The 24924-nt window shown below is 42.7% G+C and overlaps 1 protein-coding gene across 1 annotated transcript; it reads left to right on the forward strand.

Moving 5' to 3' along the window:
* Positions 1-1618: 1618 nt before the first annotated feature.
* Positions 1619-24167, forward strand: PDZK1IP1 (PDZK1 interacting protein 1). The gene is made up of 4 exons (XM_056532487.1): positions 1619-1840; positions 11727-11847; positions 20225-20308; positions 23009-24167. The coding sequence occupies exons 1-4, from the start codon at positions 1774-1776 to the stop codon at positions 23079-23081; spliced, it is 345 nt and encodes a 114-aa protein (XP_056388462.1). The 5' UTR covers positions 1619-1773; the 3' UTR covers positions 23082-24167.
* Positions 24168-24924: the final 757 nt, after the last annotated feature.

Here is a 24924-nt window from a genome sequence, read left to right on the forward strand (position 1 = left end):
TCCCCTTCCTACGTTCCCCCCGTTGCGCTGATAGCAATGTCCCGTTCTCCGGTCCCCGACTTCTTCCGCTTCCTGTAAGTCGAAGAGTCATGTGACGCTCAGCGTATCACCGGCCGCAAGGGTACACTGCTGTGGCCCGTGATATGCTGAGCGTCATGTGATTCTTCGATTTACAGAAAGCGGAAGAAGTCGAGGACTGAAGAACAGGACATCGCTATCAGCGCAACGGGGGGAACGTAGGAAGGTGAGTTAAAGTTTGTTTTGTTTCACTTGGCAGCCCGAGCACAGAGGGTTAAAAAAAAAAACCGCACCGGAGTACTTCTTTAACAGCTGGTCTGTATACTCTTTTTTTTTTTTTTAAGTTTAAACCAAAAAGTCACAAAAAATAGCCTGAGGTGCATTGGTGCGCCAAAATAGAGACAAATCTGCAACACACAAAAACAGCTCTAAAGACATTGATATATGCCCCTATGTATCTCTGTACGGCACTACAGCATATTTTAGTGTTATAAAAGCAACAGTGAACAAATATAAAGATTAATTTGGAAAAGATATTTAACCTTAATGGGTTTTCTGCATAAATTTCAAAATTTATGTTGCCTATTGGACTTTGATTTACAGGATAGGGAGGGTGTACTCTGCGTTTTTGTTTCCATTTGTCGTATACGTTTTATACACTTAGGGTACGTTCACACATACAGGACCTGCTGCATATTTTTGCAGCATATTTCCTGCAGATGATTTTGCTACCCTCTTTATAGAAATTGTGGTTTATTATAAAAAAAAAAAAAAAAAAGACCACTAGGGGTCCCCATACCATCCAGAACATAATCCTGTCCGGCTGCAGCATCATCTTTGTCCTAGCTGAATCACAAACTGGGACAAAGTCCAGGAAGTGAGGGCGGGACTAGCACTCCTCTTTGCTCACTCCTGTCCTGTCTATCAGACTGCAGCATGAAACAGAGAGGAGGAGTTTACAGATCAGCCTGCAGTGCTTGGATGAAGAGACCCAGCACAGCACAGCAGACTCAGGGAGAATGCGAATGAATGGGGAGTGAGGGCGGGCTCAGTGCTTGCCTAGGACACGCCCCTTCCTGAGTAGTGGATGTCAGAATGAGTGAGCAGCAGAACAGAGGGATTTGTGAGGCAAATACAGAAGCTAGACACATAAAAAAAGACATGTAAAACATCTGCATGACCTAGTGAGTAACATATATAAACGCTTTCCTCTTAATATCCACCATCTAAAGCAGTGTTTCCCAACCAGGGTGCTTCCAGCTGTTGCAAAACTACAACTCCCAGCATGCCCGGACAGCCTTCGGCTGTCCGGGCATGCTGGGAGTTGTAGCTTTGCAACAGCTGGAGGCACCCTGGTTGGGAAACACGAGTGTAGGATCCATTTTTTTTTACTGTTTTACTCTAACTTCACTTATTTACATTGTTTTGCATTATATACAGTAAGGTTACTATGCTTTTGTGTGGATTATCTCTATTCTTTCTATAAATCCATCGGATTACCTATTTACCCACGTGACCCCTAGCTGGCAGAGAGAACTATCTGACTCCACTTATTTTTACCAGGATATTTAACCAAGTGATGAATTAGCTCCTGTGACCGGGGCCAGGTCCCTCCCAAAGTGCAGAGGTGTTTCCAAATACCTGTCAGGTTGAGCATTAACCGCTCTGGAATTCTTCCTCTTCCTCCGGATCGGTGAGATCTCATTTCATTTCCAGGATCCACACAAGAGACATCTGGAGGGAATCTCTGCGACCATGTTCTACCTGCAGCTCATCCCCTTGCTGCTTCTCCTCTCTCTAGGACCAGTTTCCTGCCAGTCAGGTAGGTTGTTGTATTGGGGGTCATTGGCAGAAGATGCCCATACACATTTTACAAAAGTGTTGTCAGCTAAAAGCTTTAAAAATTTTTTTTTCAAATCAACTGGTGCCCGAAAGTTACACAGATTTGTAAATTACTTCTATTTCAAAATCTTAATCCTTCCGGTACTTATCGGCTGCTGTATTCCCCTAGAGAAAGTTGAATAGTTCTTTCCAGTCTGATCTCAGTGCTCTCTGCTGCCACCTCTGTCTGGGTCAGGAATTGTCCAAATGCCCATAGCAAACCTCTCCTGCTCTGGACAGTTCCTGATGGGACAGAGGTGTCAGCAGAAAGCACTGTGGTCAGCCTGGAAAGAACTACACAACTTCCTCTGGTGCATACACAATCTGATAAGTACTGGATGGATTAAGATTTTTATATCGAAGTCATTTACAATTCTGTATAACTTTCTGGCACCAGTTGATTGGAAAAAAATGTTTTCCCCCTGGAATACCCCTTTAAGGGTCTATTCACACGTACAGTATTCTGCGCAGATTTGATGCGCAGGATTTTCTGCTGCAGATCTCAAAGTAAACTGAATGACTGAACACAGCTTGAAATCCTGCGCATCAAATCTGCGCAGAATACTGTACGTGTGAATAGACCATTAGGGTACGTTCACACGTACGCTGATTTTCTGCGCAGGATTTTCTGCTGCAGATTTCAATGTAAACTGAATGACTGAACACAACTTCTAAACTGCAGTTACAAATTGCGCATCAAAGTGTGCAGGATCCTGTATGTGTTAACGTACCTTAAAGGAGCTCTCTGTGACTGGAAAACCTCTGTTGGGCAAAGTTTTCACATAACGTATTTTTGGTGTTTTTTTTTTTCTTATTTTGGCCAGAGAAAAGAAAAAATGCCACAGAAAAAAAAAACTGCCCCCTCATTTTTCACTCCCTCCCAAGATGCTGTATTTTTTGGTGTTTATTTATTTATTTATTTATTTTTTTTTAGTTTAGGTGTTTTTTTCCTTTCGGTGTTTTTCCACCTATGTTTTTCTCATGACAAATCATGTTATTCATGGATTTCCTTTAAAGAATTGGGGGGGTGGGAAAAAAAAGCACCAAAGAAGATGCCAAACACCAAGATTCTCAGAAAAAAAAAAACTTTATAGTCCCAGAATGCTGCGATTTTAAAAAAATGCCATTGAGCCGAAAAAAGCCGATAAAGAGCAGAAAAAAAAGAGAGGAAAAAAGAGCCAAGTGGGTTTGGCGTTTCATAATTGCCTATCGACTCGATGCTAACATTTGGACACTGCATTTTTTTTTTTTTTTGCGCACAAAACACCATGCGGCAAATGGTGCATTTTTTAGGAAGTTTTTTCTGGAGTTGTAGTCTTGCAAAGGCTGGAGGTACACTAGTTGGAAAACACTTTATTAGATTGTAACTGATCGGTCGGGGTCTGACTGCTAGAGCCCCCACCAAACATAAGAACATAGGTCCCATGTCCCCCAGTTTTAATGAAGCAAAACAGTTAAAGGGGTAGTCCAGTGGTGAAAAACTTAGCCCCTATCCTAAGGATAGGGGATAAGTTTGAGATCGCGGGGGGTCCGACCGCTGGGGCCCCCTGCGATCTCTCTGTACGGGGGCCAGGCTCTCCGGCCAGATAGCGGGTGTCGACCTCCGCACGAAGCGGCGGCCGACACGCCCCCTCAATACATCTCTATGGCAGAGCCGGAGATTGCGGAAGGCAGCCCCTCGGCTCTGCCATAGAGTTGTATTGAGGGGGCGTGTTGGCCGCCGCTTCTAAGGTCGACACGCCCCCTTCCCGCGGGCTGTCGGGGCTCCAAACAGGAGATCGCAGGGGGCCCCAGCGGTCGGACCCCCCGCGATCTGCAACTTATCCCCTATCCTTAGGTTAGGGGATAAGTTGTTCACCACTGGGTCACCACTGGACTACTCCTTTAAGTATGCGGGCTGCCCGCCTCCGCTGTCATGTGTCCATGAAATCATCTGTTTGTAAACAGATCGACTGCGCAGACACGGAAATGCCGTTCCACGTCACATCAGACTCGTCCCAGCATTCCGTGCCTGCGCATGCGCTGCTTAACTATAATGGGGTGCTGGAACGAGTCTGATGTGACGTGGAACGGCATTTCCGTGTCTGCGCAGTCGATCTGTTTACAAACAGATGATTTCATGGACACATGACAGTGGGGGCGGAGGTGAGCAGCACAAGGACGGCCCACTGAGGTGAAACTATGTAAAGATTTTGTATAAACTGTGTACAATGGTGTTTAACCCCTTAAGGACGCAGGACGTAAATGTACGTCCTGGTGAGGTGGTACTTAACGCACCAGGACGTACATTTACGTCCTAAGCATAACCGCGGGCATCGGAGCGATGCCCGTGTCATGCGCGGCTGATCCCGGCTGCTGATCGCAGCCAGGGACCCGCCGGCAATGGCCGACGCCCGCGATCTCGCGGGCATCCGCCATTAACCCCTCAGGTGCCGGGATCAATACAGATCCCGGCATCTGCGGCAGTTTGCCATTTAAATGAACGATCGGATCGCCCGCAGCGCTGCTGCGGGGATCCGATCATTCATAACGCCGCACGGAGGTCCCCTCTCCTTCCTCCGTGTGGCTCCCGGCGTCTCCTGCTCTGGTCTGAGATCGAGCAGACCAGAGCAGGAGATGACCGATAATACTGATCTGTTCTATGTCCTATACATAGAACAGATCAGTATTAGCAATCATGGTATTGCTATGAATAGTCCCCTATGGGGACTATTCAAGTGTAAAAAAAAAAAGTAAAAAAATATAAAAGTAAAAGTTAAAAAAAAGTGAAAAATCCCCTCCCCCAATAAAAAAGTAAAATATCCATTTTTTCCTATTTTACCCCCAAAAAGCGTAAAAAACATTTTTTATAGACATATTTGGTATCGCCACGTGCGTAAATGTTCGAACTATTAAAATAAAATGTTAATGATCCCGTACGGGGAACGGCGTGAACGAAAAAAAATAGAAAAAGTCAAAAATTCCTACTTTTTTAATACATTTTATTAAAAAAAAATTATTAAAAATGTATTAAAAGTTTTTTATATGCAAATGTGGTATCAAAAAAAAGTACAGATCATGGCGCAAAAAATGAGCCCACATACCGCCACTTATACGGAAAAATAAAAAAGTTAGAGGTCATCAAAATAAAGGGATTATAAACGTACTAATTTGGTTTAAAAGTTTGTGATTTTTTTTAAGCGCAACAATAATATAAAAGTATATAATAATGGGTATCATTTTAATAGTATTGACCCTCAGAATAAAGAACACATGTCATTTTTACCATAAATTGTACGGCGTGAAAACAAAACCTTCCAAAATTAGCAAAATTGCGTTTTTCGTTTTAATTTCCCCACAAAAATAGTGTTTTTTGGTTGCAACATACATTTTATGATATAATGAGTGATGTCATTACAAAGGACAACTGGTCGCGCAAAAAACAAGCCCTCATACTAGTCTGTGGATGAAAATATAAAAGAGTTATGATTTTTAGAAGGCGAGGAGGAAAAAATGAAAACGTAAAAATTAAATTGTCTGAGTCCTTAAGGCCAAAATGGGCTGAGTCCTTAAGGGGTTAATGTATATTGGGATGTGATGGTTTATGTTATCACTGGACACTTGGTATACACAGATTGAGATATACTACTATTGATGATATATATGTGCACCTTGATGTAGTTTGTTATGCTATGTTAATGAGATAGTGATGTCACACTGTTTCTTGATACAAAAGGAAGTGATGGAACACATTGTAATTGCTTGAGAAAAGCCTCATTGTGAGGCTGAAACGTCGCACTTTTGCACCTGATGGGTGAATAAATACAACCTAAAGGATTTTGGAGTGCCGCTTCTTCACTTGTTTACTGGATTTATCCTGGTTTGGGGGTCAAGACCTGAGAGGCAGAGCACCCGCTGCTGAGCTACAAGCTCTTGGTTTCATACAGTGCCGATTGCTCCACACCCCTGGCCCATAGCAAACATATGCTGCTCTGGACAGTACCTTAAATGGACAGAGATGTCAGCAGAGAGCACTATGCTCATGATGTCCGCAGAGAGCTCTGTGTTCAAAATATGTAGTATTCAGCAGCTAATAAGTCCTGGAAGGATTAAGATTTTTTAATAGAAGTAATTTACAAATCTGTTTCACTTTCTGGCACCAGTTGATTAAAAGAAAAGTTTTCCACTGGAGTACCCCTTTAAGACATATAATTGGGGGGGGTTGCTCCACTAGGTTGGTTTTGTATATACACAGGGAGCTGTCTGTCTGGGAAAAGGTTGCCGATAGCAAAGAGACTTATACATACAAACAGCTCCGTATATATCTGTGCCAGGAATCTTGGGGCCGCTGCCACTTTCTATTTTCTCCACTTCTGCGTCACTGTGTATATTTTTGTCTTGATTTATTTTAAGGGACATTTTTATTTTTTTTTTGTTGCAAATTGTGACTTGCAAAATAACTAGGGGTAGAGACATTTACACAAGCACATGAATCACCTGCTGTTAGCCCGGCGCGCAACCTGTCATTGTGTAATAGGGTAGACAAACACTTCATTGTTTTTGCACTTTCCTCAAGTAGGTTCAGCGGGCACTTCAGAGGGCGTCTGGGTTACCGTCCAATAAACAGCGAATGGCACTGCCCAAACTTTTCTTCATCCTTACTAGAAGTAAAAGAAAAGAAAACAATTGTGAGGTCTATGTCACAATAGGTAGAAACCTTATACAGCGGTGTTTCCTAACCAGAGTGCCTCCAGCTGTTGCAAAAAAAACAAAAAAAAACGACAACTCCCAGCATACCCAGTTGTAGTTTTGCAACAGCTGGAGGCACACTGGTTGGGAAACACTGATCTAAGTTACCTCAGATCCCAGTCATCTAGGCTCGTATTCTAAGTCCGCACCATCACAGCACAATGGTGGATTGCACAAACCCCTCGCCGGTGGATGTTAGCAATGGACTGATTATTCAGGTTGTGTGCACCTGCTTGGCACAAGAAGGTGACTTAAAGGGGTACTCCACTGGCCAGCATTCGGGAGTAATTGTTCTGAACGCTGTTTTCGAGCTGTGGGGGTCGGCCACGCCCCTCGTGACGTCATGGTCATGCCCCCTCAATGCAAGTCAATGGGAGAGGGCGTGACTGCCGTCACGCCCTCTCCCATTGACTTGCATTGAGGGGGCGTGACCATGACTTCACAAGGGGTGTGGCCGACCCCTGCAGTGCGAAAACAGCGTTCAGAACATTTACTCCCAAATGCTGGCCAGTGGAGTACCCCTTTAACTCTGATGGCTATCAACACTGCACACTATATATATATATATATATATATATATATATATATATATATATATGTATACCGCAAGGATGCAGCACACCAATAAACCGAAGTGTACTTATTTTCTCATCTCTCTGTAAAGCAACGTTTCTGGAGCCATTTTCAAGCTTAGTGATACACACATATTAAGGGATATATATATATATATATATATATATATATATATATATATATATAGATATACTTAAAGGGGTACTCCGGTGTAAAACTTTTTTTTTTTTTTAAATCAACTGGTGCCAGAAAGTTAAACAGATTTGTAAATTACTTCTATTAAGAAATCTTAATCCTTCCGGTACTTATTAGCTGCTAAATACTACAGAGGAAATTATTTTCTTTTTGACCTCACGAACACAGTGCTCTCTGCTGACATCTCTGTCAATTTTAGGAAATGTCCAGAGCAGCATGTGTTTTCTATGGGGATTTTCTCCTACTCTGGACAGTTCCTAAAATGGACAGAGATGTCGGCAGAGAGCACTGTGGTCATGATGTCAGCAGAGAGCTCTGTGTTCCAAAAAGAAAATAATTTCCTCTGTAGTATTCAGCAGCTAATGAGTACTGAAAGGATTAAGATTTTTTAATAGAAGTAATTTACAAATCTGTTTAACTTTATTTCACCAGTTGATTTAAAAAAATAAAATAAAAAAAAAGTTTTCCACTGGAGTACCCCTTTAATCACACAATTACATAAAAACTGTATCAAATATTACATTGTGGTGTTATATAAATACATACGGTACATTATCAGTGTCATGTATAATAAAGTGCTTACATAGTGCTCAAGTGTTACAAATGGTGCTTAAATCACAACTCTAATATTTTCGCAATAACAGTTAATAATATAAAACAATTCATTAATAGATTGCACATGAAATACATAAAGTGCATGATTAAATGTGCAAACATTGTAGGCGAGAAGCTTTAACCCGCCCTGTATGACAAGCATGGCGCCATTAGCGTGGTTTAATTTTCACTGCGCCTGCACGATAAAAATCCAGCGGTCACATGGGCCCAGTCACATGGCCACAGAGCATCACGTGACAACGGCACACCACGTGATATCACTCGCACGAATGCGAGGAAACACGGGAGCCGCGACCACGTGACCCTCCCCATGACCACCTGATCTGGTATCCAGGTAACCGCTGACGTTACAAATTCAGACTGAAACCAGTACAGTTTACATTTGGCTGTGCCATTCACACCAGTGCGGTATTCAAAACACGTATATATTAACCGTGAACTGACAAATGGCAAGGTAGCTGGGCCCAAGTAGAGGACAATCATATAAATATCTAGAAAAATGGAAAAAAAAATTTACATAGATAAAATAAAAAAATATGTTAATAAAAAAATAAATAAACATTAAAAAAATTTAAACATAAAAATAGAAAGTGAAAAAAAATGTAAAAAATAAACAATAAAAAAATTATAAAACAAAAAGAAAATAGTGGTCTCGGCACCAGCCACCTGCTGCTGTTCAGAACAAGGCACTTTCCCAAAGGTCTTGCATATTCCCTAGAAGTTAGAGATGAGCGAACTTATAGTAAATTCGATTCGTCACGAACTTCTCGGCTCAGCGGTTGCTGACTTTTCCTGCATAAATTAGTTCAGCTTTCCGGTGCTCCAGTGGGCTGGAAAAGGTGGATACAGTCCTAGGAGACTCTTTCCTAGGACTGTATCCACCTTTTCCAGCCCACCGGAGCACCGGAAAGCTGAACTAATTTATGCAGGAAAAGTCATCAACTGCCGAGCCGAGAAGTTCGTGACGAATCGAATTTACTGTAGGTTCGCTCATCTCTACTAGAAGTCACACCTGCAGTCCGTCTGGTGCTAAACACACTATGCAAAGAAGTACAGTTGAAGATATATTTAAGAACAGATGCGGGGCACTCACTAGGTTGTTGAAACAGAAACTTCTTTTTTTCACATAAATAGTGGAAACAAGTTCACATGCAGGGGAGTGAGATGGAATACATGCGGGGGTATTCAAGCTGGCGATGGACCATTTGCGCGCCGAGGCGCTTCATCAGCACCGGCCTGACGAGGCGCGCAAATGATCCGTCGCCAGCTTGAATACCCCGCTATGTATTCCATCTCACTCCCCTGCATGTGAACCCGTTTCCACTATTTATGTGAAAAAATAAGTTTCTGTTTCAACAACCTGGTGAGTGCTCCGCATCTGTTCTTAAAAAAAGAAAAAAATAATAATAATTATATAAAAATCATGAAATTATAGAAATAGAAAATACGAAAAATAAATAAATGAAAATATAAAATGAACCAGGTAAAACATCAAATAAATGTAGTTACTTATCACTATGGACTCCCAATGAAAGGGTATAGGAGGAACTTCATAGTTTAGTGTAGATCCCCGTAGGGCTGAGGGACATCTAGCCCCTCCCTGCCCCACATATACAGATCAGGGGGACTAGCGTCTTCGGGGGCAAGAATGTCCACGACCGTAAGGTCTCGGACATCCCCAACCTCCAACACCCAGCACCTATCAAGATTATTCAGCAGTGCAAAACTCTGCATTAGGCTTTAAAGCCATACATGTACGTGCAAAATTATATAAAGACATTAAAATAATAAACAAGTAAAAAGAAAAAAAAATGAGAAAATGTTTTAATTAATAAATCATAGCAAAAAAATTAATACAAATATCTTGTAACAAAAAAAAAATGATAATAAAATAGAAAAAAATAATAATAATGAAGAAATAAAAAAATTATAGAAATAAAAAATAGAAAAAATGAATAAAAACTAAGCGGAATATTTGTGTCCTCCAATGAACTGGGTCCAACCACTCCCTGCGCTTCAACAACGATAACCCAAATGAATCATGTGAATAACCCCTCCAGAATTACTATTAATAGTGATAGATTTACAAATAACCAATAGTTTTATTAATGAAATAATAATATATATAAACAAGCAAAGCAACAGAGCGGGTAGCGTCCTATCCTCCCATGACCTTCTCTTGCTTCAAGATCTAAAAAAAGAAAAATAATATTAATATACATATACGCATAAATCTACATACTGTATGTGTATCAATTCTTTACTGTACATGACATCCACAGAACATTTCCAGCGTATTCAAGGGAAATAATTACACAACACCATTAAACCATATTAAATTCTACATTGAGCCCGTTAGGGCGGAGAGTATTTAACTCGTATATATCCACCACAATTCACGTTTTCTAAGTATAGCTAACCTGTCACCCCCTCTCATAGGGCCGGTACATTATCCAATGCCATGAACTTAATTTCACATTCAGAGGGTCCCATTTCCATGCAATGCTTAGATAGTGGTAAATCCATTTGTGTTTCAAATTCACAGGAGTAATGGTAGAAGATGGTAGAAAACGTGTAATTACTCTGCAGCACTCCCACAGGGGAAATCAGGCATTGCACCTTTCTCATTAAAAATGTCTGTCTTTGCAATGCAAGGACATGCCAGGTCCAGCAGAGAAAAAGACGCTGCTTGTAGCCAATAACCATTCTGTCCATTGTATTAGGGCCCTTTCTTAATCAGACTGTAACACTCATGTTTCAGAAGACAGGAACACCGGTGGATGTGGATCCGCTGGACCTGTGTGGCAGATGACTCGGACCGTACAAGGGAGCGGAGTCTAAGGTGCCGCTGGTTTTCACCAGAGCCCGCCACAAAGCAGGATGGACTTTCTGCGGCAGGCGGTACCCAGGTCACTACCCCTGATGCGGCTCCACCACACAGGCGGCTGAGGAGATGCGTGGCACAAGAGGGATAAGGCAGCTCATAGTCAGGATAGCAGAAGGTCAGGGCACAATAGCGTAGTCAGGACGTAGCAGGAGGTCAGTAGGCAGGCGAAAGAGGAGCAAAGTCAGGCCACAGAGCAAAGGATCAGATACACGGCACGGCAACTCTCAGAAATGCTTTCTCTCAGGCACAAGGCAACAAAGATCCGGCAGGGAAGTGAGGAGGGTGGAGGAATTTATCAACGAGCGAACTGGACCTTTAAATCTTAAAGCTCCAGTGCACGTGCCCCAGGGGACGGGGACACGTCAAGAGAGCGCTCACAACCAGCATGTCTGGCCAGAGCGCTAATGTTATACAGACAATTAAAAAAATATAGAGAAGCACCCCCCCCAATAATGGCATAATGAAAGGAAACAATGGATGCCATCAATGCTATGGTGCATAGATGGAGGTTACGATGGCACCTAGGACCTGGAGTCTGAGGGGGTACAAAGGGTCTCAATGTCCCATAGGAGATCAGTGCTATGGATGTGATAGTTGGCTGGGCCGGGGGGTCAGTGAGTTTCAAGGTACAAAAGTCGTAAAAGAGGAACTGATCTAGGGAAGACGTTTGCAGGAAAAAATGGATATCTTTTTTTTATATCTAAACATTGTGTACCCCACTAAAATGTTTCTGCTGCTTAAACTGCACCCTTAATCATGGTTTCATGTTGCTCCTCTGTTTCTAACAGTTTATTAAACGAACGCTTAAATTCTCACTGTTTAATTGTAGATGCCGGGAAAGAGGTCAGAAAGATTCCTCAATGGGGCACGGGTCTAATCGCTATGACCGTTTTCCTTTTCCTTGTCCTCGTTATCTACGTGGCCAACACAGTTATGAAGAAGAAATCCAAGTAAGTTGTGTAAATGTTTAACACTAAGGGTTGGTACACACCGGGGAAGATTTACTAAGCGCTGTGTTTTCATAAAAACTTTGGGGGGTATTTATGAAGCATTTTACCCTTGTTTTCTTGGGTAAAATTGTCTCAATATTTTGGCGCATGAAGTCAAGTTATAATACTGTGTAATACGCTTCTATGACCTCCGTGCACCACTTTGTCCCATGTGCATACACAGGACCTGGAAGTGCTGCAGTGCAAGTCTTTTTATTTTACTGTTGTCTCTGACCTTTCCCAGCATTCCACTTGGCTACAGGTGTTACACCAGTCAAATGCCCATTCTGATTGGTCCGTACTTTCAGCTATTGACATGTTTTGCAGATCTGGACTGTCCGTACATTATATATATTTGTGGTGAGGGTGTGATGAGGGCAGATTTTATTACCCTAGAGGCAGATGGCATTAACCCCTTGTGTTTGTGATGCCAGAGCGTGGTTTAACCTCTTCACCACCCGAAGGTATACCGCTTGATCCTGGGCTAGGCACGGGGGAAATAATGACTCCGACGCCAAGTTACAGAACAACGGCAGCTTTACTGAGGTAGACAGATAGAATAGTCTTGACAGATCAGTAAGTTCCAAGAAGGTGACCAGTGACTTCAGAGACCTTAGGGCTCGCTGGGACTTTTAGTGGATTTGGACAATTTTCTGTAGGCCCACGCTGGCTGTATACAGACTGATCTTGACTGATTTGACTAGACTGACTTCACCCCGTTTGTAGCTTACCAGGTTTTGACTTTCACCTGTGGGGTAGTAGACTTGTGGATCCGTGGAAGACTTTGGGCCTTCCTAGGACACCACACATTCTCTCAGGACTTGACCTCACTGCACTCAGTAGATAAGAGCATAAGAGACTGAGCTAGCTCAAATCAGGGCTTATATGGGGGAGACTCCGGAGTCCCATAGGTCACCCTGTAGGTCACATGGTCACTAATACCTACCTTGGTTACAACACATAGCAACATTATTTAAAGGCATATAACAATATATGTATATTACACTACATAACATAGAACACTTAAGATCATACATGAGACACAGGTACAAGGGGAGGCCCAGGGATCAAGGAATGGAGTCTGCCTGACAGGGAAGCAAGGGTACAGGTGTGCATCTCCTGTACTGGGCCACCATATATATATATATATATATATATATATATATATATATGCATTATATCTCTATTATTAATAATGTAGGTCGCTGAACACAATGACCAGATAAACATCTTTAAGACAAATGTCTGAACACGTCCCTATGTTGCATAATGAGAGGTGTGCCAGCGTACATGTGTAGTGCTGCATTACAATACTCCTCCCAGGTATCACCTGTTGCCTTTGTTCACTTACCTGTATAATATTCATTCACATAATACTCATACAATAATTCAAGTGCCAACCATAACTGGGTCTTGGCGGTATCATAGACATGGGATGGTCACACCCTTTACTCTTCCTACTAATATCATCATGGTGTTTAAAGAGACGCTAAACCTATAAATACGACATATCAAAATACAAGATGGTAAACACTTGTCTGCAAGACTGTTTGGTATTGTGAAGAAAACCAGTTAAAAATGGCAGGGGTCCTATTCCTGGTGCTCTCCATGTTTGGCCTTAAAGGGGTGCTCCGCCCCAGATATCTTAACCCCTATCAAAAGGATCCAAGAGACCCAGGGGATGGTAGTAAAGAGAACATGGGTTGGACTCTTGCTGAGCTTTGGAATGCCCCCCTGGGCTTTTGAGTCTATTTAGCATTATAACAAAAAGGCTTAAAGGGGTATTCTGGCTTTATACATCTTATCCCCTATCCAAAGGATAGGGGATAAGATGTCTGATCTCGGAGGTCCTGCTGCTGGGGACCCACGCGATCTCCATGCTGCACCCAGCATTCGTTTCGAGTGTCGGGTGCAGCGCCGGAGGTTTGTGACATCACAGTCATGCCCCGCTCGTGACTTTTACAGCCACGCCCACTCAATGCAAGTCTATGGGAGGGGGTGTGATGGCCACGCCCCCTCCCATAGACTTGCATTGAGGGGGCGTTGGCGTGACTGTGATGTCACGAGCCTCCACCCCACATCGCCACTCATCCAGCACGGAGCGAAGTTCGTTCCATGCACCGGATGTCTGGGGTGCCGCAGTCGAGATCGTGGGGGTCCCCAACGTCGGGACTCCCACGATCAGACATCTTATCCCCTATCCTTTCTATAGGGGATAAGATGTCTAGGGGCGGAGTACCCCTTTAACCCCTTAACGACGCAGGACGTATATTTACGTCCTGCGCCGGCTCCCGCGATATGAAGCGGGATCGCGCCGCGATCCTACATCATATCGCTTCGGTCCCGGCGCTCATCAACGGCCGGGACCCGCGGCTAATACCACACATCGCCGATCGCGGCGATGTGCGGTATTAACCCTTTAGAAGCGACGGTCAAAGCTGACCGCCGCTTCTAAAGTGAAACTGAAATTGACCCGGCTGCTCAGTCGGGCTGTTCGGGACTGCGGTGGTGAAATCGCGGCGTCCCGAACAGCTGATCGGACACCGGGAGGGCCCTTACCTGCCTCCTCGGTGTCCGATCGACGAATGACTGCTCCGTGCCTGAGATCCAGGCAGGAGCAGTCAAGCGCCGATAATGCTGATCACAGGCGTGTTAATACACGCCAGTGATCAGTATAAGAGATCAGTGTGTGCAGTGTTATAGGTCCCTATGGGACCTATAACACTGCAAAAAAAAATGTTAAAAAAAAGTGTTAATAAAGGTCATTTAACCCCTTCCCTAATAAAAGTTTGAATCACCCCCCTTTTCCCATAAAAAAAATAAAACAGTGTAAAAAAAAATAAAATAAACATATGTGGTATCGCCGCGTGCGTAAATGTCCGAACTATAAAAATATATCATTAATTAAACCGCACGGTCAATGGCGTACGCGCAAAAAAATTCCAAAGTCCAAAAAAGCGTATTTTGGTCACTTTTCATACCATTAAAAAAATGAATAAAAAGTGATCAAAAAGTCCGATCAAAACAAAAATCATACCGATAAAAACTTCAGATCACGGCGCAAAAAATTAGTCCTCATACCGCCCTGTACATGGAAAAATAAAAAAGCTATAGGGGTCAGAAGATGACATTTTTAAACGTATAAATTTTCCTGCATGTAGTTATGATTTTTTCCAGAAGTGCGACAAAATCAAACCTATATAAGTAGGGGATCATTTTAACCGTATGGACCTACAGAATAATGATAAGGTGTAATTTTTACCGAAATATGCACTGCGTAGAAATGGAAGCCCCCAAAAGTTACAAAATGGCGTTTTTTTTTTTATTTTGTCGCACAATGATTTTTTTTTCTGTTTCGCCGTGCATTTTTGGGTAAAATGACTAATGTCACTGCAAAGTAGAATTGGCGACGCAAAAAATAAGCCATAATATGGATTTTTAGGTGGAAAATTGAAAGGGTTATGATTTTTAAAAGGTAAGGAGGAAAAAATGAAAGTGCCAAAATGGAAAAACCCTGAGTCCTTAAGGGGTTAATATTAGGAGAGTGGGTCTCAGCTAATGGGGTGTGTGGCTTCATCTTACTTAAAGGGGTTATCCAGGAATAGAAAAACAGAGCAAATTTCTTTAAAAACAAACAAAAAAAAACGCTCCCCTTCTGTCTTCAGGTTGGGTGTGGTTCTGCAGCTCAGTTCCATTGAAGAGAATGGAGCCAAGTTATAATAGCAAACACAAACTGAGGACAGACGTGGAGCTGTTTTTGAAAGAAATTAGCTCTGTTTTTCTATTCCTGGATAACCCCTTTAAGCTGGCAGACACATCAGATGAGTGTTTCCCAACCAGGTCGCCTCAAGCTGCTGCAAAACTACAACTCCCAGCATGCAAAATCCACTCAGATGAGTCTGTCAGCAACTTCCTCCCCATTAGCCAGGCTCAGCATGCATTAGCAGATAAGGAAAGATAGCAGTCAGCTGCATGAGCGTTTAGATGATGGATGTGTGAAATGTATGGGCAGCTTTAGTCTCCGCCGAAATAAAATGCAGTCCAGACTTGTGCGCCCAGGTATTATCAAAGCTATCCTCCAACCTACTGATCATACCTGTGGAAGGAAAGGGAGATCAACTAAATGCTTCTAAGAATAATTTAGAAAATGTTTTTCTTTTAGGAGGTAGACACTGTGGTATTACTTCCTGGTGTTTTACTTAAAGAGGTAAAAACATTTTTCCAAATCAACTGGCACCAAAATGTTAAACAGAAATGTAAATTACTTTTATTAAAAATCTTAATCCTTCCAGTACTTATAAGCTGCTGTATGCTCCAGAGGAAGTTGTGTAGTTCTTTCCAGTCTGACCACAGTGCTCTCTGCTGACACCTCTGTCCATGTCAGGAACTGTCCAGAGTAGGAGCAAATCCTTATAGCAAACCTTTTCTGCCCTGGACAGTTCCTGACATGGACAGAGGTGTCACTGGAAAGAACTACACAACTTCTTCTGGAGCACACAGCAGCTGAAAAGTACTAGAAGAATTAAGATTTTTATAAAGACGTAATTTACCAATCTGTATAACTTTCTGGTACCAGTTGATTTGAAAAGTTTTTCCCCCCTCTGGAGTACCCCTTTATGTGTCTCTTGAACCACTTGTGGACCGCCCATTGACTTTACATATCTGGGCCGTATATATCAATATACAGCCCAGATCAGCCTTTGTCTCTCCAGGCATGCTGGGAGTTGTAGTTTTGAAAATGCTGGATGCACAATGGTCGGGAAACACTGTAATATAGTCAGAGCCTAGGTGCGACAGACACTCTATCTCCTGCCTAGAAGAAGACACTAGGACCCAAAAAGCTTCAGCTTCCATCTATGTTAGCATGAACCCAGCTAGAACTTAAAGGGGTACTCCACTGGAAAACATTTTATTTTTTATTTTTTCATTTTTTATCAACTGGTGCAAGAAAGTTAAACAGATTTGTGAATTACTTCTATAAAAAAAATCGTAATCCTTCCAGTACTAATCAGCTGCTGTATGCTCAACAGGAAGTTCTTTTCTTTTTGAATTTCCTTTTTGCCTGACCACAAGTGCTCTCTGCTGACACCTCTGTCCATGTCAGGAACTGTCCAGAGCAGGATAGGTTTGCTATGGGGATTTGCGCCTACTCTGGACAGTTCCTGACATGGACAGAGGTGTCAGCAGAGAGCACTTGTGGTCAGGCAAAAAGGAAATTCCAAAAGAAATGAACTTCCTCTGTAGTATACAGCAGCTAATAAGTAAGGGAAGAGTTAAGATTTTTAAATAGAAGTAATTTTACAAATCTGTTTCACTTTCTGGCACCGGTTGATTTAAAAATTTTTTTTTCCAGTGGAGTACCCCTTTAACCAGGGATCTAGAACAACTGAGTCACTGATGAAATATGTAAAGTTTACGTTCAGGAAGTGATTGGAAGCCCTGCTGTATTTCCTGTACATTGTATGGGATATACTGGACTTTCCTGCCAATGACAATTCAGATTGTGCAAATAAAGATTTAAGGGGAATTTACATTTAATCTGAGTTTATTTAGAAGGTGCAATGAAAAACTCTGGAACCTGTTATTTAGTATAATTGAAAACCTTGGATTTGACCCCCACAGGCTTCCTTCCATGGTGATCTGTATTAGAGATGAGCGAACTTACAGTAAATTCGATTCGTCACGAACTTCTCAGCTCGGCAGTTGATGACTTTTCCTGCAGAAATGTGTTCAGCTTTCAGGTGCTCCGGTGGGCTGGAAAAGGTGGATACAGTCTTAGGAGACTCTTTCCTAGGACTGTATCCACCTTTTCCAGCCCACCGGAGCACCTGAAGGCTGAACTAATTCATGCAGGAAAAGTCATCAACTGCCGAGCCGAGAAGTTTGTGACGAATCGGATTTACTGTAAGTTCGCTCATCTCTAATATGTATATATCTGAGGAATATAACTACTACCAGGTTACTATAACTCCCATCTAACATGAATGGTGACCTCCAAAAACAAGACCAATTTCCATTGCTTGGTCAAGGTGTGTGGGGAGAGGCCTAATATTATCCTGTGACATTTTTTATGTATATATAACAGTGTTTCCCAACCAGGGTGCCTCCAGCTGTTGCAAAACTACAACTCCCAGCATGCCTGGACAGCCTTTGGCTGTCCAGGCATGCTGGGAGTTGTAGTTTTACAACAGCTGGAGGCACCCTGGTTGGGAAACACTGATATATCAGAAGGTCTTATGGTTGTAAAACCTCTTTACCTAACTACAGGTCAGTTATATCTACTTCATAGCCATAATCAATTGCTGGGTCTACTCATGGACATATGGAGATTTATCAAAAACCGTGCAGAGGAAAACTTGCCCAGTTGCCCATAGCAACCAATCAGATCGCTTGTTTCATTTTGCAGAGGACTTGTTAAAAATGAAAGAAGCGAGCTGATTGGTTGCTATGGGCAACTGGGCAACTTTTCCTCTACACAGGTTTTGATAAATCTCCCTGTGGTAGCGGGTAGAGATGAGCAAACTTACAGTAAATTCGATTCATCACAAACTTCTCGGCTCGGCAGTTGATGACTTTTCCTGCGTAAATTAGTTCAGCCTTCAGGTGCTCCGCGGTGGGCTGGAAAAGGTAGATACATTCCTAGGAAAGAGTCTCCTAGGACTGTATCCACCTTTTCCAGCCCACCGGAGCACCGGAAAGCTGAACTAATTTATGCAGGAAAAGTCATCAACTGCCGAGCCAAGAAGTTCGTGACGAATCGAATTTACTGTAAGTTCGCTCATCTCTAGTAGCGGGGTGTGATGAGGGCAGATGTTGTTACCCTAGAGGCAGATGGCATTAACCCCTTGTATTCGTGATGCCAGGGCGTGGTTTAGCCTAAAACCACCTGAAGGTATACCACTGGATCCTGGGCTAGGCACGGGGGCAATAAAGACTCCAACGCCAAGTTACGGACAATGGTAGCTTTACTGAGGGTAGACAGGTGGTAAAGTCTATACAGTTCAGCCAGGGCCCAAGGAGGTGACCAGTGATGCAGAGACCTTAAGGGCTTGCTGGGACTTGTAGTAGGACTGGACAATTGAATGCAGACCACGCTGACCTGACAGATGACAAGGACTGACTCGACTTGACTCATAAAGCTGTGACTTTATCTTACTTGACTTGATGGTGGCTGCAGGACTGGACTTTGAGGTCTCCAATAGTGTTGAGCGGCATAGGCCATATTCGAATTCGCGAATATTCGCGAATATATGGACGAATATTCGCGAATATTCGCATATTCGTAATATTCTCGTTTTATTTTCGCATATGCGCATATTCGCGTGTGCGAAAATTAACATATGTGAAAATTTGCACATACAAAAATTAGCATAAGCGAAAATTCGCACATGCGAAAATTAGCATATGCAAATTTACGCATATGCGAAAAGTCGCGCACCAGTCTCACACAGTAGTATTAGAGCCTTCTTACACCACATAAGCTGGAAGCAGAGAGGGGTGATCACTGTGATGTGTACTGTAAAAAAAAAAAAAAAAAAAACGAATATTCGTAATTACGAATATATAGCTCTATATTCGCGAATATTCGCGAATTCGCGAATATGCGATATTCGCGAATAAAATTCGAATTGCGAATATTCGCGAGCAACACTAGTCTCCAACACTCTGGACACACACACTAGACAGGACTGCACTGGACCTCAGCAAAGACTTGTAAGGAAAGAGAGAGAAGCTCCACCCAGGGTTTATATGGGGTAGACTAGCAGGGAGCCCATAGGTCACTCTTGGGATCACCTGGTCACTGATACCTCATGGGTAGCAATCACATGACATATCACATGGTATAACTCTTAAAGCAACATTACATTTTATATCACTTTAGATGGTAAAACATATTTACAATGGGGAAACAAGTGCAGGGGGGCCTTGGGGACACTGAAGGAGGCTGCCTGACAGGACAGCAGGAGCACGGAGTAACACCTCCCGTACTGGGTCACCACATCCCCAATAGTGAATCACTGTCCAGTAATGCCTTTCTATGGGCAAATTGTCGTTTGACCAACTAAAGCTTTCCCTGATTCTACCATAAAAATGCATGCTAGAACTGGCTGAGCGTGCATGTTTATTTCAATAGGAAAGTACCCCACGTATCTAGTGACTTACTACCACTTACCACCCAAAGAACCAAAGGTTATATTAGGTTAGCTTCTTTATTACATCCAGTACTTTTGGCCTGTGTTCATATACATAAGATTTTTTTTTATGCTTGACTCAAGTTGATTAATTTATATTTGTTATTTATGTCTCTTTGTTATAATTTTATTTTAATTTCTTCCAGATCTAATATAGAGTCAGACCCTACGGAAGGATCTAAAGCCTTTGAAGATGCCTCGGTTCCCAATGGTACCTTTGGTCACTACAGGTATGGATGGATATATATCGTGTCACCAAATACAAGTCTCCAAGCCTAGGTCAGGTCCATCTAAATAGCTGCTGCCCATAAGGGGCATGGTGTGTACAGAATGTGGGATCAAGCTATTTTGGGATGTATCTTTCAATTAATTTGTCTTATTTTAAAGGGGTACTCCCGTGGAAAACTTTTTTATTTTTTTTTTTTATCAACTGGTGCCAGAAAATTAAATTGATTTGTATATTACTTCTATTAAAAAATGTTAATCCTTCCAGTACTTTTTAGGGGCTATGTACTATGTAGGAAATGCTTCTCTTTTTAGATTTCTCTTCTGTCACGACCACAGTGCTCTCTGCTGACCATTTTAAGAACTGTCCAGAGCAGGAGAAAATCCTCATAGCAAACATATGCTGCTCTGGACAGTTCCTAAAATGGACAGCAGAGGTCAGCAGAGAGCACTGTGGTCATGACATCAGAAAAATCTAAAAAGATAAGCATTTCCTCTGTAGTATACAGCCTAAAAAGTACTGGAAGGATTAAGATTTTTAAATAGAAGTAATTTACAAATCTGTTTAACTTTCTGGTACCAGTTGATTTAAAAAAAAAAAAAAAAAAAAAAAAACCTTTCCATGGGAGTATCCCTTTAAGTCTTGAAGTGTAGGAAACAGAACCATCTGTTGCTGCCTACTAGTGTTGCTCATGAATATTCGCAATGCGAATTTTATTCGCGAATATTGCACTATATATTCGTAATTACGAATATTCGTTTTTTTTTTAATTTTTTTTTCACAGTACACATCACAGTGATCATCCCTCTCTGCTTCCAGCTTGTGTGGTGTAAAGAAGGTTCTAATACTACTGTGTGAGATTGGCGTGCGAATTTTCGCATATGCTAATTTTCGCATATGTTAATTTTCGCATACGCGGATTTTCGCGAATATTATGAATTCGCGAATTTAGCGAATATATGACGAATATTCGTCCATATATTCGCCAATATTCGCGAATTCGAATATGGCCTATGCCGCTCAACACTACTGCCTACAGTCAAGCTCCTGTTGACGGATCTTATTATTGCATGATAAATTAATGACTATTGGGGGGATGTTTTACCCTTTTTTTTTTTCGTGCTCTTTACACAATGACTTTTTGTGCCAAAGTTTTGCGACTTTTAATTTAGAAGGTTTTTCAAAAGGAACATACCAAGTGGTGATTTCAGTTGATATCATGCAGCGGTCAGGAATGTATGATGTGCAACTTTTTAGTTAGGTGCATCTTTTGGCGCAACTGCCCTAAAGGCCGGTTCACACTGGTTGGGAGGAGTGAAAACCGTCCGCTCCCGTTCCCCAGCTGGATCCGGCCAGAACCCCATTCATTTCAGTGAGCCAACCGGTGTTAAATGCTGACTCCGGTTGGCACATTTTTTCCCCCTATACCACGGTTTTAGGTCCGGTGGGAAAACCGTATACGAGGCAAAAATTAGCCGACCGGAGTCAGCATTTGGCTCCGGTCGGCTCATTGAAATGAATGGGGTTCCGGCCAGATCCAGCACCCGTACACTACAAACGTAGTGTGAACCCAGCCTAACTGGGGCAAAAAACAGCCCTGACTTGGCTTATGAACTGTCTGTGGACAACATTACTCAAAAGTTGCACATTTTGTGGCATAGTACAAAAAGTCACACAAAAAGTCACAGAGGGGCCAACATACAAAGTGGTGCACCGAAGTAACAAAAAGTGCTCGGCACTATATTTATCACATGTAATGCACCATGTAATAAATATGGTGCAGGTCCACATTTTTCATGAATACCCTCCTATGACTGGTGTGAACGCCTGCCATTGGTTAACAATGTGTTAAATCATGTGTTTTCTATCATGATGCGCTAAATAATATGAATACTGTTTCAAAACTCTCACCATGTTGGCATCCCCGCCGCTGGGGACCCTTGCAATCTGTCATTCCGCACCCACCTTTGTGAGCTCTCCGCCCCCTCAATGCAAGTCTATGGGAGGGGGCGTGACAGGAGTTGTCCATTTATGTAAAACATATCCCCTACCCACAGGATAGGGGTAAGTGTCTGATTGTGGGGGTCTGTCCGGTGGGATCCCCCCAGAAGGGGGCCCATCTCTTACCTTGGAGCACTTTAGCGGCCGAACTGGGCTTGGCTGTGAAGGCCCGCTCTTGAAATCATCGGCTGCAGCAATGTTCCGGTGGGGGGCTGGAGCAAGGTGAGACAGGCCCCATTCTCGAGATCTAGGAAGGGAGGGAGGGGGATGTCCTATGCTGTGGAAAGGGGCTAAGTTTCACAAAACCGGACAACCTCTTTAGGCCCAACCCCAATACTCGTTAGAAAAAGTCATCCAAATCTGATTTCAGCAGGACTATAATATAATGTATATTGGGGCCACCTAACTCACTCCATCAAATGATGTTGGGGACAGAAGGATCGGGCATTTGGATTTTGACTGCCCAATTCTTTTGTTCTTGGAGAGATAAGTGGCAACAAGAGGTTTCTGGTAGCGACTTACCCCTTCTCTCTGCATTGACAAAACAAACACTTTGCCAAGCTGATCTCCCACACATGAGACAAGGATTTTTGGCTTCTATGTTGCCGTTACCATGCTTAATAGTAACTAATCTCTTACTTTTCCATAAGTAATAAATAGGACACTCCATTCTCAGCTATTGTTACTACTGTTCTTATTTCAGATCCAGCGAACATGAACACGCCTACGACAACCCGATTGAAGTCCACGATAACGTACTCACCACCCCTATGTGATTATAACGTCTCCATGCTTTACTTACCATGACAGTATAAAAAAAATTGCAGCAAGATATAAAGGGAATACAAAGAACAAAACTGAAAGATTGCACAACCTTTAACCCGGTCACTCAGGCTTTCAGCAGTCAATAAGAAGATATAGTAATTAGAAAGCCGTTATTATCCTTTAAACTTGTTAATTATAAAAGTATTTTAATAAAAATGTTTTACACTGTGGTAACGGGGTGTGATGAGGGCAGATGTTGTTACCCTAGGGGCAGATGGAACTAACCCCTTGTATTCATGACGCGAGGGCGTGGTTTATCCTCGATACCACCCGAAGGTATACTGCTAGATCCTGGGCTAGGCACGGGGGCAATAATGATTCCAATGCCAAGTCATGGATAACGGTAGCTTTACTGTGGGTAGACAGATGGAACAGTCTAAACAGTTCAGCCAGGGTCCAAGGAGGTGACCAGTGACTCAGAGACCTTGAGGGATTGCTGGGACTTGTAGTAGGACTGGACAATTTAATGCAGGCCACACTGACTTGACAGTTACTGACAGGGACTGACTTGACTAACGACAGACAAAGCTATGACTGTAGCTTGCTTGCAATTGACTGTGGCTGCAGACTTGACTTGAGGCCTCCAATGACTCTGGACACACACCTAGACTTGACTTGACTACACTGGACCTCAGCAACAAGAGAGAGAGCTAGCTCCACCCAGGACTTATATGGGGGAGACTAGTAGGGAACCCATAAATCACCCTTGGGATCACCTGGTCACTGGTACCTCCTGGGTAAAAATCACATGACATATCACATGGTACATTTCTTAAAGCAACAACACATTATATATTATAATACATAGCAAAACAAATATACAGGGGATAAACAAGTACAAGGGGCCCAAGGGACACTGAATGGAGGCTGCCTGACAGGACAGCAAGGGCACTGGACCACTACATCACCCACGAATGTAAGTGTGAAACAAAGCTTTCCAACCTGTCTGGACTCATTTAATATTTTCTACATTAGAAATTTTTTTTTTACATTTTTTTTATTACTCCAATACATCTGAAATAAAAATGACGCAATTTTGCAAATGGTATTAATTAAAATCTCCGATCGTTTTGTGTATACAGCTGGATCCAAACTGTGGCCCTCCAGCTGTTGCAAAACTACAACTCCCAGCATGCCCGGACAGCCAACGGCTGTCCGGGCATGCTGGGAGCTGTAGTTTTGCTACAGTTGAAGGCTCGCAGTTCAGGTAGGTGATGGGTCAATGTTTTGCTGGGACCGTACAGTCTGTTAATAATAAGGCTGTTTTAGTTGCATTAGACTCAGCACATTCTCACCGCTCGGTTATCGATTAGTGCTTGAGAAGCTTTTTTTCTTGCAGCTTTTCATTACATGTTTCCAGGGATTTTCTGTACCACAACCTCCCCCCCCCCCCCCCCGCCCTCAGAGCAGCAGCTTCCCGCAGAGCATTGCCTCTCGGAGATCCCCAAACTTCTCAATGTATTAACATAGTTTGTAAAAACAGCCGCTCCACCCAAATTCAAGACTTGGCATAGACAGGGTATTGTTGGAATAACAAAAATTTCCCTATTCCAAGTCTGTGATATCAGTGTTTTCCATCCGGGGTGCCTCCAGCTGTTGCAAAACTACAACTCCCAACATGACCGGACAGCCAAAGGCCAAGGGCATGCTGGTAGATGTAGTTTTGCAACAGCTGGAGGCACCCTGGTTGAAAAACACTCCTTTAAATCATTCAGTGGAAAAAAAAAAAAACAGCTCCCCACCAGTCTTCAGGTTGTGTGTGGTATTACAACTTGGCTCTATTCACTTCAATGG

This window comes from Hyla sarda, chromosome 7, assembly GCF_029499605.1.
Source record: "Hyla sarda isolate aHylSar1 chromosome 7, aHylSar1.hap1, whole genome shotgun sequence".
In the NCBI taxonomy this organism is placed as follows: Eukaryota; Metazoa; Chordata; class Amphibia; order Anura; family Hylidae; genus Hyla; species Hyla sarda.

Coding starts and splice junctions, on each gene's coding strand:
- PDZK1IP1 (XM_056532487.1), top strand. CDS start 1,774: ATGTTCTACCTGCAGCTCATCCCCTTGCTGCTTCTCCTCTCTCTAGGA. Junction 1,841..11,726: donor ACCAGTTTCCTGCCAGTCAG/GTAGGTTGTTGT, acceptor GTTTAATTGTAG/ATGCCGGGAAAGAGGTCAGA. Junction 20,309..23,008: donor GGTACCTTTGGTCACTACAG/GTATGGATGGAT, acceptor TTCTTATTTCAG/ATCCAGCGAACATGAACACG.